Below are 13,780 nucleotides of genomic sequence, written 5' to 3' on the forward strand. Positions count from 1 at the left end.
AATTTTGATTTGTAATATTCAAATTTTAACATTTATCTTCTAAATTAAATTATGCCATGTAAGTATTTTATTAGATATGCTCTATACACCGACTTGAAAATAAAATTTTTCTATATGTATATAATATATCCAATAACTATAGAGTATATAGGTTGAAAGAAAAATGCTAAATATAGTCATAAAGTGTGCAACTATTGAGCACTTTCACTTAAAAAAAAAAAAAAGAATAAATATAGGATCCACATAAAAAAATATTATTTTTTCAATAGACTCCACTCTTTTTCAAATGGAGTGTGCGGCACTTGTATACATTATGACTATATCTAACATTACTCTTCACATAAAACACCTAAACATGTGTATGTTTAAGTCTTCGGTGCATATATTCATTCTAGTTATAGGGTTTATCGGGAGAGTAATAAAAGATTCGATTTTAATTCACTATTATTATAAAAACTTAATATACTGTTGAAAAATTCTACAAATTACACCCCCATAATCCATACTACTCTTATTTCACTATAATCATTAGAGTCCCCAATTACTCAATCCTAGTTGTACCTAGTGAGAAGGTTTTTCCAAAGAGAAGGTTAAGACCAAGTGACCCTTTGTCTCCATATTTATTTTTGTTATGTGATGAAGGTTTGAGCACTTTGATTGATAATGCAGAATATAAAGGATATATTAGAGGAATTTCTATGATATGGGGGGATAAGAATAAATTATCTAATGTTTGCAGATGATTGCATTATTTTTTATAGAGCTTTTTTGTAAGAGTGGAATAAGATTGAAGAAGTTATGGGTTTATATAAGAGAGCATTTGGACAGTATCTTAATAAACAAAAGACATCAATATTCTTTAGTACAAACTCTAGTAATTTTGAGCAGTACAAAATTCTAGAGGTAGCAACTGTTAGAATAAGTGGAAATTGTGAGAAATTCTTAGCGTTGCCTTCAATGGTAGGGATAGCTAAGTATGTTGTTGCCCAGATGACTAACATAAGAGGGGGGTGAATTGAGTTGTATTAAAAAAAATAACAATTATAAATCAAATATACAATATAAAATAAAAACAAAATACGAAATAGCAATAAATATAAAGAGTAAAAGTAAGAGAAAATCAAACTCAGTATATTAACGAGGTTCGTCCCCACTGCCTACGTCCTCGCCTCAAGCTGCCTCTTGAGGATTCCCAAATTTACTATTCAACCTCTTTCAGGTGGAGATAGAAACCTATTACACCTTTGAACAACACCGCTACAAAGGATTCGTGTAGAACACCCTCTACACTTACAATCACCTTACACGTGGTGATTCAACTATTTCCTATGTAGAACACTTTCTACACGCATAAGGGTTATACATACCCAATTACTGATATAAGAGCTGATAGTGGGTAGGTTATCAGAAAACACTCCTCAATGAGTGGAATAAGAACAATACAGCACAAACTATATCTCTCAAAATGAACAAGAATTAAGGCTCAATACTTAGAGAAGAGAGAATGAAAACTTTGAATGAATGTTATATATTCTGGATGTTGTAAATGTGAAACTCTCAAATGATCTATTTATAGGCATATGAGACCTCATATTCAAATTTAAAAAGATTTACATGTCAAAGACAACATAATTCACTTTTTCAAAAAATTCAAATAAAAGGTTCTTCTTTTTCAATTGTCAAAGACAACATCATTAATTTTTCAAAAACTTCAAACCTAATTTTTTACTTTTGTCATTTGACAAAAGGAGCACACTTTACTTTTCAAAAAATTCAAATCTAATCTTTTATTTTTTGCATATGATAAAAGGAGCACACTTTACTTTTCAAAATTTTCAAACAAAATCATCTACCTTTTGTATAAGTCTAAAAAAGCATCAATCACTTTTGAAAATATTCAAATAAAACATGCACATGTGAAAGATGACAATCAATCATCTTTCAAAATTTTCAAATTTAATTTTTAAAATATTCATGCACATGTGGAAAATGTATTTTAATGCTTTATGATAAAATATTAATTTTGAACGTTAATCCTAATTTCAAATTTTTAAGAGATTTACTACATTACTCTATAACTTTAATGTGAACTTGTTCCCTTCTTGCTCATGTTTATTTCCTTGATGTGTTTGACTCCATTGTGTAGACAACTTGAGCTTGAGACTTCTTTATTCTTTGAATTCAGTTGTTATCATCAAAATCCATGTGTAGATATATAATTACACAAAACTTGAAACTTTGGTTTCAACATATGTATCTTTCAGTTGCATTAAAGATAGATGATGACAAAGAGTGAGCAATTGGAAGAAAATATTTTTGTCACAGTATGTGAAGGAAATACTGTTGAAAGTAGTTATCCAAACTATACCAACTTATCATATGAGTGTCTTTAGCTAGATACCAAGAAGACTATGTAAAGAGATATCTTTCATCATGGCAAGCTTTTGGTGAGGACATAAGAACAATGACAAAAAAGTTCACTAGAAGAGTTGGGATAAACTGGGGGCAACATAATCTATGAGAGGCTTGGGTTTTAGAGACTTGGAGAGCTTTAACTAAGCCATGTTGGCCAAACAACACTGGAGATTTCTAATTAATCCATACTCCTTGGCTACAAAGATTTTTAAAGAAAAATATATCAGAATGGATAATCTGTTAGAAGCAAAAGTGGTTGGTGTCCTTCTTTCATTTGGAAGAGTTTGTGGGAGGCTCTGTCTCTACTTAAAGATAGGTTGGCGGGACAAATGGTTACCTACACCTTCTTCAATTTGTATCCAATGTCTAGTTAAATCTCTTCAAAATACTTCTCTAGTTAGTGATTTAATTGATCTAGAAAATAGTTCTTGGAAGATTGATCTTATAAAAAATGAGTTTTAAGAAGTTGAAGTTGAGGTAATTTGTAATATTCTCATTAGTAGAGTTGGTTTGCAAGATAAAAGAATATGAGGTTACACAAAAACATGTACATTTACTATTAGAAGTGCTTATTATCATCAAGACATGAGTGTTAAGAAGAATTTGAGTGGTCAATCATCTCAGGCTACAAGTGAGATACGGACAAAGATATGAAAGATGCAGATCCCGAGGGTGGTGAAAACATTTATATGGAAAGCAATAAATGATATTTTACCTACTAAGTCCAACCTATACAAGAAGAAAATCACAGATAATTCATTGTGTCCCATTTGTCAAAGAAGTGAAGAATCAACATGTAATGTTTTGTGGAGCTGCATCAGATGTTTGCGCAAAAAGTCTAAATCTAGTAAAAAATTGGTCAAGTCATGAACATATCTTTCATCATATTTGGGGAAGTATGGTTACAAAGCTACAACAGAGTGATTTAGAATTGGTGGCATTGACTATGAGAAAAATATGGTTTAGAAGAAACAATTACATTTTTAGAATAAAAATTTACAAATAGTTATATAGTTATGCAACAAGCAGTGAATAATCTAGAATTCGATGGATAACTCCATAATGGAGTGTGGTGAAGTTAAATTGGGATGCTAGCTTTGACTCTAAGAACAAAAGGATGGGGCATGTATAATCATTCGAGAGCGGGAATAGGAGGTTCTGGTTTTGGAAGAACATACCCTTTGTTATAGCATAATTTTATGCTTTGTGGAGGGCCACTGAGTTAGGTTTAGAGTTGAACTTTTCTAAGGTGGTTTTAGAAGGAGATGCAAAGAATGTTATACAAGCCATAGAAGTGAAGAAGAAAGTTGGCCTTGTTTTGGAGTACAGCTAGCAGATAAAGATGCCAAGACTATTTTTAAAGAAAAACCTGCATGGGAGATTCCATTCCACACATATATAGAGAAGAAAATGGTGCAGCACATCAATTACCAAAATTAGCTATTGATTACAATGAGGAACATGCATGGATGGAAGATTGGCTATCCAAGACTAAGAGAAATTTGTAATATAGTGGCACTAAAGAAACTCTATAATAATTGGAGGAGTATGTAAAAGTGACTTGCACATAAAATTTTTGTTATAACATTACTCAATATTATTAGATTGACGTGAGATACTCCATTATAGAGATTTCATATGATGTAAACAGACTTACCAAATTGACCCTCCTCAGCCTTATAATATATTGCTTTTTAATTAATTTTCAACGTCGACGATTATTCAACTAAAAGGAAAAGTATTTGGGGTTTAAGAAACGTCAAGTATATGCACATCATAATCAATGTGGAAGACTTGGTCTCTCTTATAATTCTTTATTTTCTGCATTAAATAAGACTAATTACATGACTTCGGCCATTATTTTTTATTTTTCTTCTTGGCCTTTGACTACATTTTTTTTCTTGATCAGATTCTTACATGATCAATGTGGAGGAGGACCTAACCGTGTTAGTAATGCCACTGAACAAGTAATAAAATTCATTGACAATACTTTATATATATATATATATATATATATATATATATAATAAAATGGTGAATATTTGAATATTCTGATATTATCCAATAGAGAAAATTTCTTATTTTTATATATTTTTTCATAAAAATTCATCAATATATATTATAACTAGAGTTTTTTTTTTTTTTTAATCTTACCACAGGCTTGGATTGTGTTAAAACTTTTTAGTAAAATCAAAATATTCCAGGATATGTATGTGTGTGTATATATATATTTGTTTTAATTAATTCTCTATAGCTAATAACATACCCCCTTGTTGCTCACGCCTTTTCTTTTCAATAATTGGCAAACAAAAATAATTTATACAGTTTTAAAATACATAAATTTTACAAATTGTCTTAAAAAATACATACATATATATATATATATATATAAGTCATATAAAAAATATATATTTTTATAATCCATTCCACTTTTTTAAAAGAAAAGTGCTACATCTATATCTAACTTTAACTTTTTGGCATGGATCCACTAGCTACTTGAATATTATCTGCCGTGCTTTGAGAGAAAATAAAAAATAAAAAAATGAAGAGACTGATGTCATGGGATCATGGGCTGTGTTTCGCGTGCATGTCCCATGTGTTTTACGGCACACCACCGATAACCCTATCATGCACTTTCAATGACCATATCGTTGAAAATTGTAATTTTGTAGTCTTAACTTTGAATTCGATCGTATTTGTCAAACGTAACCATGTGTGTTTGAGCACTTCGAGGGATCGATACTCGTCATTTTACAAAATTATATTATACATATGATCTCTTGCAAAATTTCTCAGGCAATGAACATCAGCAATATTTATCTAGCTAGATTATGTTGGAAATAATTGTTATGCACGTGATTCACCGCCGCTCATTTACAATCACTTACAATAAAAAAGTATGGTACCTTGGGGATTCATAGAAACACTTCGATACCTAAATCAATAATCACAATGAAGAACTCTCTTTTCAATACTAATGAATCAAATAATTTACACATACTTCTTTGTATATATAGAGTTTGGGAGACTTCTGTTATATTATATGATAGGAAACCTATCTGCCGTTTGAAATTCAAGTTATGGAATGAAAGATTTATCTAGACTCAAACGACAAATTCCATCTCCCAATGGACTCTCAGAGAATTACCCTCCCGTAGAAGTGGTCTGAACTTTTAGGGGACCTTGGCTAGCGGCTCGATTACTGACCCAGGTCTATTAGTCAGCGCAATAGGCTTCAAAAGGATATCGTGCCCTCTCCATGCAATAACCATTTTAATTTTAATCTTTTGAAGATATATATCGAAAGGTCTTAGCGCCCAATTATCCTCATTAACACGTTAAAGCTTGTTAGCATTAAACACCCCCCCCCCCCCCCCCCACACAGATATGCATCCAAAAAAAATGGGCTATAGCTATATATAATATTATATACACTGCAGCTTGTACCGCATTCACAATTAAAGAATTAATACAAAACCGTTCTAATTAGAAGATATTTCACTAAATCTGTCGATATGTGGTAATATTATTGTATTATATTCGCACATGAGTACTTGCACATTCTGTCTTATAAATATTAAACTATACATACAGATCAGGTCCTTAATTGCTATACGTAAAATCAACCACAATTCGCACTAGTTTTTGTTCCGTCTTAAATATTTTACCTTAACATATTATATTATATGCAGCATGCATGCACACAGTAATTGAATTTTCAACTTATTGGAACATATATATGGTCAAATAAGAACAACAACGTAATTACGTAATATTATGGTACTAGCTGCGTGCTTAGCCAATGTAGCCATGCGGCTTCGGCCGGCGTCATTAAAAATCATGCCTTTAGCCTTTGGAAGGTTCTAAATGCGACCATTTACTAGGTAATTAGCAACGAAGAAAAGATCTTTTACGTTTTTGCTTACAATTTTGGATTTAAGTGAGAGGAAATTAAAGACACCTAAGGCTGATGGATCAGATGAGTCAATATTGTACGTTTATGTAATTTTTTTAAATAGCATTAAATATTTCTTAAATACTTAATTTGTTGTAGAACTAATTTTATTTCTATTTATAAGGCTCTTAAATTTAAGATAGCAACCTTAAATTTGCGAATTTGGATTTAGATATTGATATTAAACGTCTTGATCCGGTCTCAAGTACAAAAGGGATAATGGATATATGTTGATCCATACATCACAAGAAATCTACTGTTAATTATTTCTGGCAAGTTATTTTTTATAAAAATGATTATTTTTGTTAAAATGAGTATATTCTTATCATAAATAATTATTTTTATAGTAAAGAATTCATTATAAATACAGTTTTTTCTATATTGACATAGAAAAATCTAGTTGCAAGTACAACTACATATTAATATATATATGCATCAATATAATGTGATTGGTCAAAAAATAAATTTTATTAAAAATAGTATTAATTTAAATTTTAAATATGAAAGAATTAATATTAATATATAGATTAGTATATAACTTTACTTGTACGTAACAAAACTATATTGACATTAAATGTTTCTAGCTAAATTAGCTAAATAGGGTCGCTCATTTCCCTGGCCCCATATATTCCAATGTAGACCAGAAGCTAGGGGCGATGGCTTGAGGTCGCAGCTAGCCAGAGTTTGAAAATTAGGATAACGAATTTAGGTAGATAGAGACGATGATGCATGGATATGCAAAAGTCAATATGATATATATGGATGACAAAGAAAGGAAGAATAATGAATTCCAACGTTTGTGATGGCCCGATATAAAATGCATGCAGGGACGTTTCCTTCCTTTCACGCCGCCACCTATAGCTAGATATATATATATATATATATATATAATGTCTTCTGGTCCAAGAAAACGAAAGCAGCGGTATGTCGATTGTGATATGTTGCTAGTATCCGATTCGTATTCAGACTATATATGTAGGCGAAATAATCATGTGGCTACGAAACAAACAGTGCATGCATAAGATCATGCATTTGATCATCCTTATATATTATCATTCCTTTCTAAATTGATCTTTGTTGTTACCTTTTGTTTCTCCCCCATACTAGGAGAAATGCTACATGATATCTGTCTCTATTTTTTCTCACTATGTTGATGCTGATCATCATGTACTGTGTATACATATCAAGAATAATTATATTTGAAAATCTTTACAGCTAACATACATTATCTACGTGAAATAATTTAATTTATAAGATAAATTTTAAGATGGTGTATGTACGTAATGTAAAAACTTTCAAACAACACAACTCGTCTACCAATTATTAGATAATTACCAAGTTTTTATTTTGTTAAATAAGAATAAATTAAAAAAAAAAAAAGAACTAATTCCATTTTTTTATATATATTTTTATACAACAATACTCCATAGTTCCCATTTTAATATATATTGGATGTTAGAGGGAGTCATTAATTAAAATGTTAAATATGTCCATAATCATTTTTTCCCAAAATTCCAAATTATTTCTTTTATTATTGATTTTGGAAAATTGTCCAAGAACGAATATCGTTCAAAACAAGAAATATTTGGAAACTGAGTTGATTGTATTGATGGAAACATTTGCCTAACACCAAGTGGGCAATCACATTCAAATTAACCTATATTGTATCATATCCCTCTATTTGTTAAGTTAAGAGCGGAAACATCCAATCAAGCATGACTCTTTTTAAATTGAGAAATATTTTTTGCAGTCGGCAGATGCAGTCGGCTATAAAAAAGTAAATTAATACGATACCTACATGAAAAAAAAAAAGATTATTTTTATAACTTTTTTTATTCATGTAGGTCCTCCTGAATATAAAAAAAATTTTATAATTTTTTTTTATTCATTCCGTACAGCCGACTGCACGCCGACTGCATTTGCCGACTGTATGTAGCAAAGCCCATATATATATATGCGTTATCTACGTGGCAATTATATTATATTTTAATAATATTTAATTTAATTTTTAATTTTCATCTCATTTTATCTGTATAAACAAACAAGATATAATATCTCACAAGATCTCACTCTCTTTTTATTTTAAATTTAATTGCTAAGTTACAAACCGAGTAAGGAGAATTTCTTTAAATTTTTTAAACCTGGATGGATATTTAAAAAAAAAAAAAACAAAGGAAAAAAAATTATTACACTACATATATCTCTACGTATATAGTAATAATCGAACAACTCAATATGAAATAATTAGGTCATTATAAACTGAATGGTGTTATTTGAAACACTTTACACCACATTCTTAATAATTTTTATTAACACTTAGGAATGATAAATGAATGAGAGTTGGGACCATTTTTTTTTTTTTTTTGTCTTTTTCTAATAAAAAAAATAGTATTATTTAATAAATGTGATTAAAATTAATAATAAGAAAATAAGTGGGACCTACTTTAGGAAAATCGGTTTGACTTATACACGCATGTCACTCGACATGAAAATGCAATGCAAGTGACGATGAAAAGAAGCAATTGAAAATTTGGAAGATAGTTGGTGGGAAGAGAAAAGGCCTGCTCACCCGTTCCGCACAGCCGGTTTCTTCTCTTTCTTCTTCTTCTTCTTCTTCTCGGAAAAAGTAAAAACGGTGCAATCCACGCGTTCAAATAACACTCGTCCCCCAAATCCCCTTTGAAATGCATTGGAAGCTTCCCTTCCGACAGAAAGTCTAGAATTCAACAAATTCCCATTTCAGATTTCTCTTCCTTCTCTCTCTCTCTCTCTTCCAACTTACCTTTGAAAAACCGACGGAACAACAGTTTGCTTTGTGGCTTTTGTCTTTCTTCTAATGCCGTTTGATGTCTAGGACTCTAGAAGACTAGAACCCCACGTCTTCGTTTTCGCCTTCTCTCTCCTATTATAAATGTGTAGCTCCCTCGGAACTTTGAAGAAGAATAATACCCCGGGCTTTTTCAGGAAGTCATGGTATTTTTCTCAACTCAGGATCATCAACCCCAAAAACCGGATTCGTTGCTGACCAATGGAATCTGATCGGAGCAACAATCCGGTTCACTCTCGGTTATTTCTCTCAGGTTTCTACTGCTGGGGCTGGGAGTTCTTGACCGCTATCCTGCTTTTCAGTTGCTGAAAAATTCACAATTAATCCCTGTAGTAGGAAACCGATCGGATCGTTCTCGTTTTCATTTTATTCATCCTTTCCAGATTTCCGTCTCTTCTTTTTTTTTTCTGTTTTCTTTTTGTCTCGGGTTTAAGGGAGGTCATTTCAAAAGTAGGTCGGTAAGGGGAAAAATCCGGAGGACAAAATGGCTCAGAGGTCAGTTCCGGCGCCGTTCCTGACGAAGACGTATCAATTGGTGGATGATCCAGGCACGGACGATGTGATATCGTGGGGTGAAAGCGGCACCACTTTTGTGGTGTGGAAGACTGCAGATTTCGCCAGGGATTTGCTGCCTAACTATTTCAAACACAACAATTTCTCCAGCTTCGTCCGCCAGCTTAACACATATGTAAGTTCATGATCTCCTCGATCTTCTGATCTTTTCTTTTCATCACTATAATAATAACAGTCCTGAACCTGATCATGTCCCTCCTTTTAAACAGAAACAATACTGATGATTTAAGAAAATCCATTCAATAGAATACCTTAATTATTTTACATGAAAAATCTTATCCATCTTCTGGATAGATTGATTCAAGTTTCCCGATCTATCTATTCAATCCAAAAATACTCACGACTTTGTGTTAAAGAAATTTTATGGTTTATAAATAGTAATGAAATTATTTGTTATAATTAAATGGTTTGGATTAAAATATATTTTAGAGTTTTAAAAAATAGAGAGAAAAAATTAAATAAAAATATTATTAAAATATAATTTTTTAATGTTATTTTTATTTTAAAATTTAAAAAAATTATAATAATTAAATAAAAAAATTAAAGATTTGAAACTAAAATTAGTTTATATCATGAGATAAAATATCCAAATATATGCTTTAAAAGTATTACTCGATATTATAATTGAAAGCTGGCATAATTGTAATAGACTATCCTCATTTATCACCCTCTTAGAGCATCCTCATTCCCATCCCTAAAATTTAACTTAAAATCACCTTTCCTCAAAATTTTCTCTAAATTTTATTCATCTTTCAAAAACCTCTTACATCTCATTCCCCATCCCTATCTCTATTCTATTAAATAATATTTTTCTATTCTTTTTTATTACTTTTTTCTTTCACTTCTATTTACAAATTTAACTACTCAATATTTTTTTTTATTTTTTGAACTATTACTCTAGTGAATATTTTAAATAAAAATTTAAATTATTTTTTTGTGAATATGATAACATTTTTAAAATTAATTTTTTTATATTTTCTTAATTAATTAAATTATTTTTAAAATTATTATTTAAAACTATAATAAATATGAGTATGAGAGGAAATGTAGATGATTAAAAAATTATTTATTTTATATATTAGAATAAAATATTGATAAAAAAGATTTAGGGACTGAATAGTGAGTCCCCAAATATGGGGACTTACTGTTTATTCCCTAAACCTTTTTCCTAAAATAGGAATCCGGATGTGGGGGGTATTTTGATCAAAACCTCAAAATAAATCTCAAATTATGGAGATTTTAATGCTTTGAAGAACCGGATGGGAATGCTCTTATACTTAGATATTTATATGGTGTATGGAATTTTAAGTTCGTTAGGTTACGTAGTTTAAATAAGAAGAAATGTTTTAAATAATAATAAATAAAATATTATTATAATATAATTTTTTAATTTTATATTAAAATTTAAAAAAATTAAATTATTTATTATATTTTATATAAAATTTTTAAAAAAATTATAATAATTAAATAAGAAGAGATTGTTTGATTTTTATTTTTTAATTTTTGTTAATAAAGACATAAAGTTTGTGTAGGTATCTACGGACAAGAATATACAAAGACGTGTGATCTGTCTGTCCTTTAAACGAATGTTTTGAGTTGTTCATCAAGAATTAAGATTGACAAATCTCTTAGTTATTATATTCTTAATTTCATCGTCTTTTCATATTTATTGACGTCATATTAAATAGATTATATATAAATAAAATATAATAAATAATTTTACTTGTTAAATAATACATCATAAGATGATAAACAGATAATGGTAAAAAAGATATAGATAATATCACTCTTAATAATATCATAAAATACTTAATTTTTTTAGTAAACTTCGTTTTGGTGGTTCTGTAAGAAAATTCACGACCTTTGCGATTTTGTCCTTATTGTGACAGCAAATTGTAACATAGATGGGGAGATAGTTGAGGGCTCTTTCTGTCTAGCCTACTGTACGATTTAAGGTACAGCTACTTTGCAGGACCCCACCCTCCTGATTCATGGAGAATTTTCTAGAATTCTTCAGATAGTCCAACGTCCGGATTTCTTTTATATCTTAATCTCTTTCATCTGACACGTGAATTAACTTTTTTAAGTCAGGTTGGTTTTTCCAATCTGTCGGCTTGGAAAATTTAAATGCAAATTGCCTAAAGTTTGATTTGTTTAATGTTTTTGTAGGGCTTTCGAAAGATCGTGCCGGACAAATGGGAGTTTTCGAACGAGAACTTCAAGCGAGGGCAAAAAGATCTACTCTCGCATATTCGGCGTCGTAAAACGGTGAATTCAGCACCAGCACAGGTTCCAGTCGTAGGCAAATCTACTGGTGGCGGTCCCTCTTCGACCTCCAACTCTGGCGAGGACCTGGGGTCAACTTCTACCTATTCTCCGGATTCAAAGGATCCGGAGTCGGTGGAGACGATTCAGGTGACTGATTTATCAGGTGAAAACGAGAAATTGAAGAAGGACAACGAGATACTAAGCTCGGAGCTGGCACAAATGAAGCAGCAATGCGACGAATTGGTGGCGTTTCTGACTGGGTATCTAAAGGTGGGGACCGATCAGGTCAATCGCATAATGCGGCAAGGAAGCTGTGGTTTCGGCCGCAATGGATTGTTCGGTGAGGCCAACGGGGTTGATTCCGACAAAGATGATGACGAAAAAAACAACGGGACTGAAGAAACAGGGGACAGTCTGAAACTATTTGGTGTTTGGTTGAATGGAGATGGGAAGAAAAGGGAGCGCGATGAGAAAATGGGATTTAGTGCGCCCCAACCAAAGGAAATGAAGGTTTGTAATTGACAAACCATAGTGTGACACGTTAGCAGAAAAGACCACGTGGGAGGGTGCGTTGGATAAGGTCTGGTGCACCTCGTTTATTTTAAAAAGTTAAAAGGACTATCCCAGGGTTTAATTTCTAATCAATTAGGTTTTATTGAAGTGATAATGTATGATGGTTAAGTAGCTGTCCCGGAAAGTGGAAATACAATAAAAATGATTTTTTACGTTATTTAAATTAGATATAAAAAATATAAAATAGTTATAAAAATAATTTTGATAATTATTTTATATTTTTTTCATCTAATTTAAATGACGTAAAAAACTTTTTTTTATACTGTAGAGATCAAATTAAAATAATAGATTTCCACCTTCCTTTACTGTTATAGTTTATATACCCACGCACACTTTGCGTGAAATTTGCAGCTTAATCACTAGGAAGTTGACATTGTAATCGTAAGGTTTGCACATTGGAACATTTCTAGATCTGTACCATCATTAAGTCATGTACTTTTCTTCTCAGTTATATGTGATTATAATCTTATTGCATGATTTTTTTTTTTTTTTCCTTTTCTCTTTTTCTAAGCACGTGATTCTAATATATATCATTCCGGATTATGCACGCTTTTTTTAACGAGCAATACTACTCAGACTTTTCAAATCTAAAATTTAATATACTGTTTGGTCATTGAAAATTTTCATCTCAAATATAAAATTCTCATCTCATTATTATAATTTTTTCAAATTTTCATACAAAATATAATAATTAATTTAATTTTTTTTAATTTTTTTAAATCTCAAAATAATAATAATATTAAAATATAATATTTTAATATTTAATCTTAAAACTCAAAATTCTTATCTAAAAATTCTCAGTAGTCAAATAGAATCTTTATTCGATAATACGAAGTATTTGCTAAGCACACCGGTTTATAACTAGAAAAAATCTTCATACTATACAATATTCACGTATATATAATTTGATTTGTTAGATTTAAAATTTAAAATTTTATCTTTTAAACTAAATTATATCATGTGAATTGTATTTGGTGTAAAAACTTTTAAATAGAAATGTTTATTAAATAATGAGTAATATTAGATAAAATTCTAAAGTTTGCAAATGGTACATACTTCCTTTAAAAAAGCAGGATTTGTAATTAAAAATATATATATATTTTTTATGTAGACCTTAGATTTATCTCTTTTTTCTAAAGAATGTGATGAGTTTGCAGATTCTATGACTG

The 13,780-nt window shown here is 30.4% G+C and overlaps 1 protein-coding gene across 1 annotated transcript; it reads left to right on the forward strand.

Annotated features, from left to right (window-relative positions):
• Positions 1 to 8,900: 8,900 nt before the first annotated feature.
• LOC122296354 (heat shock factor protein HSF24-like) lies at positions 8,901 to 13,085 on the forward strand. Its single transcript, XM_043105966.1, has 2 exons — positions 8,901 to 9,885; positions 11,940 to 13,085. Exons 1-2 carry the CDS (start codon positions 9,682 to 9,684, stop codon positions 12,558 to 12,560), a joined length of 825 nt encoding a protein of 274 aa, XP_042961900.1. The 5' UTR covers positions 8,901 to 9,681; the 3' UTR covers positions 12,561 to 13,085.
• Positions 13,086 to 13,780: the final 695 nt, after the last annotated feature.

Source organism: Carya illinoinensis, chromosome 2 (genome assembly GCF_018687715.1).
Source record: "Carya illinoinensis cultivar Pawnee chromosome 2, C.illinoinensisPawnee_v1, whole genome shotgun sequence".
Lineage (NCBI taxonomy): Eukaryota > Viridiplantae > Streptophyta > Magnoliopsida > Fagales > Juglandaceae > Carya > Carya illinoinensis.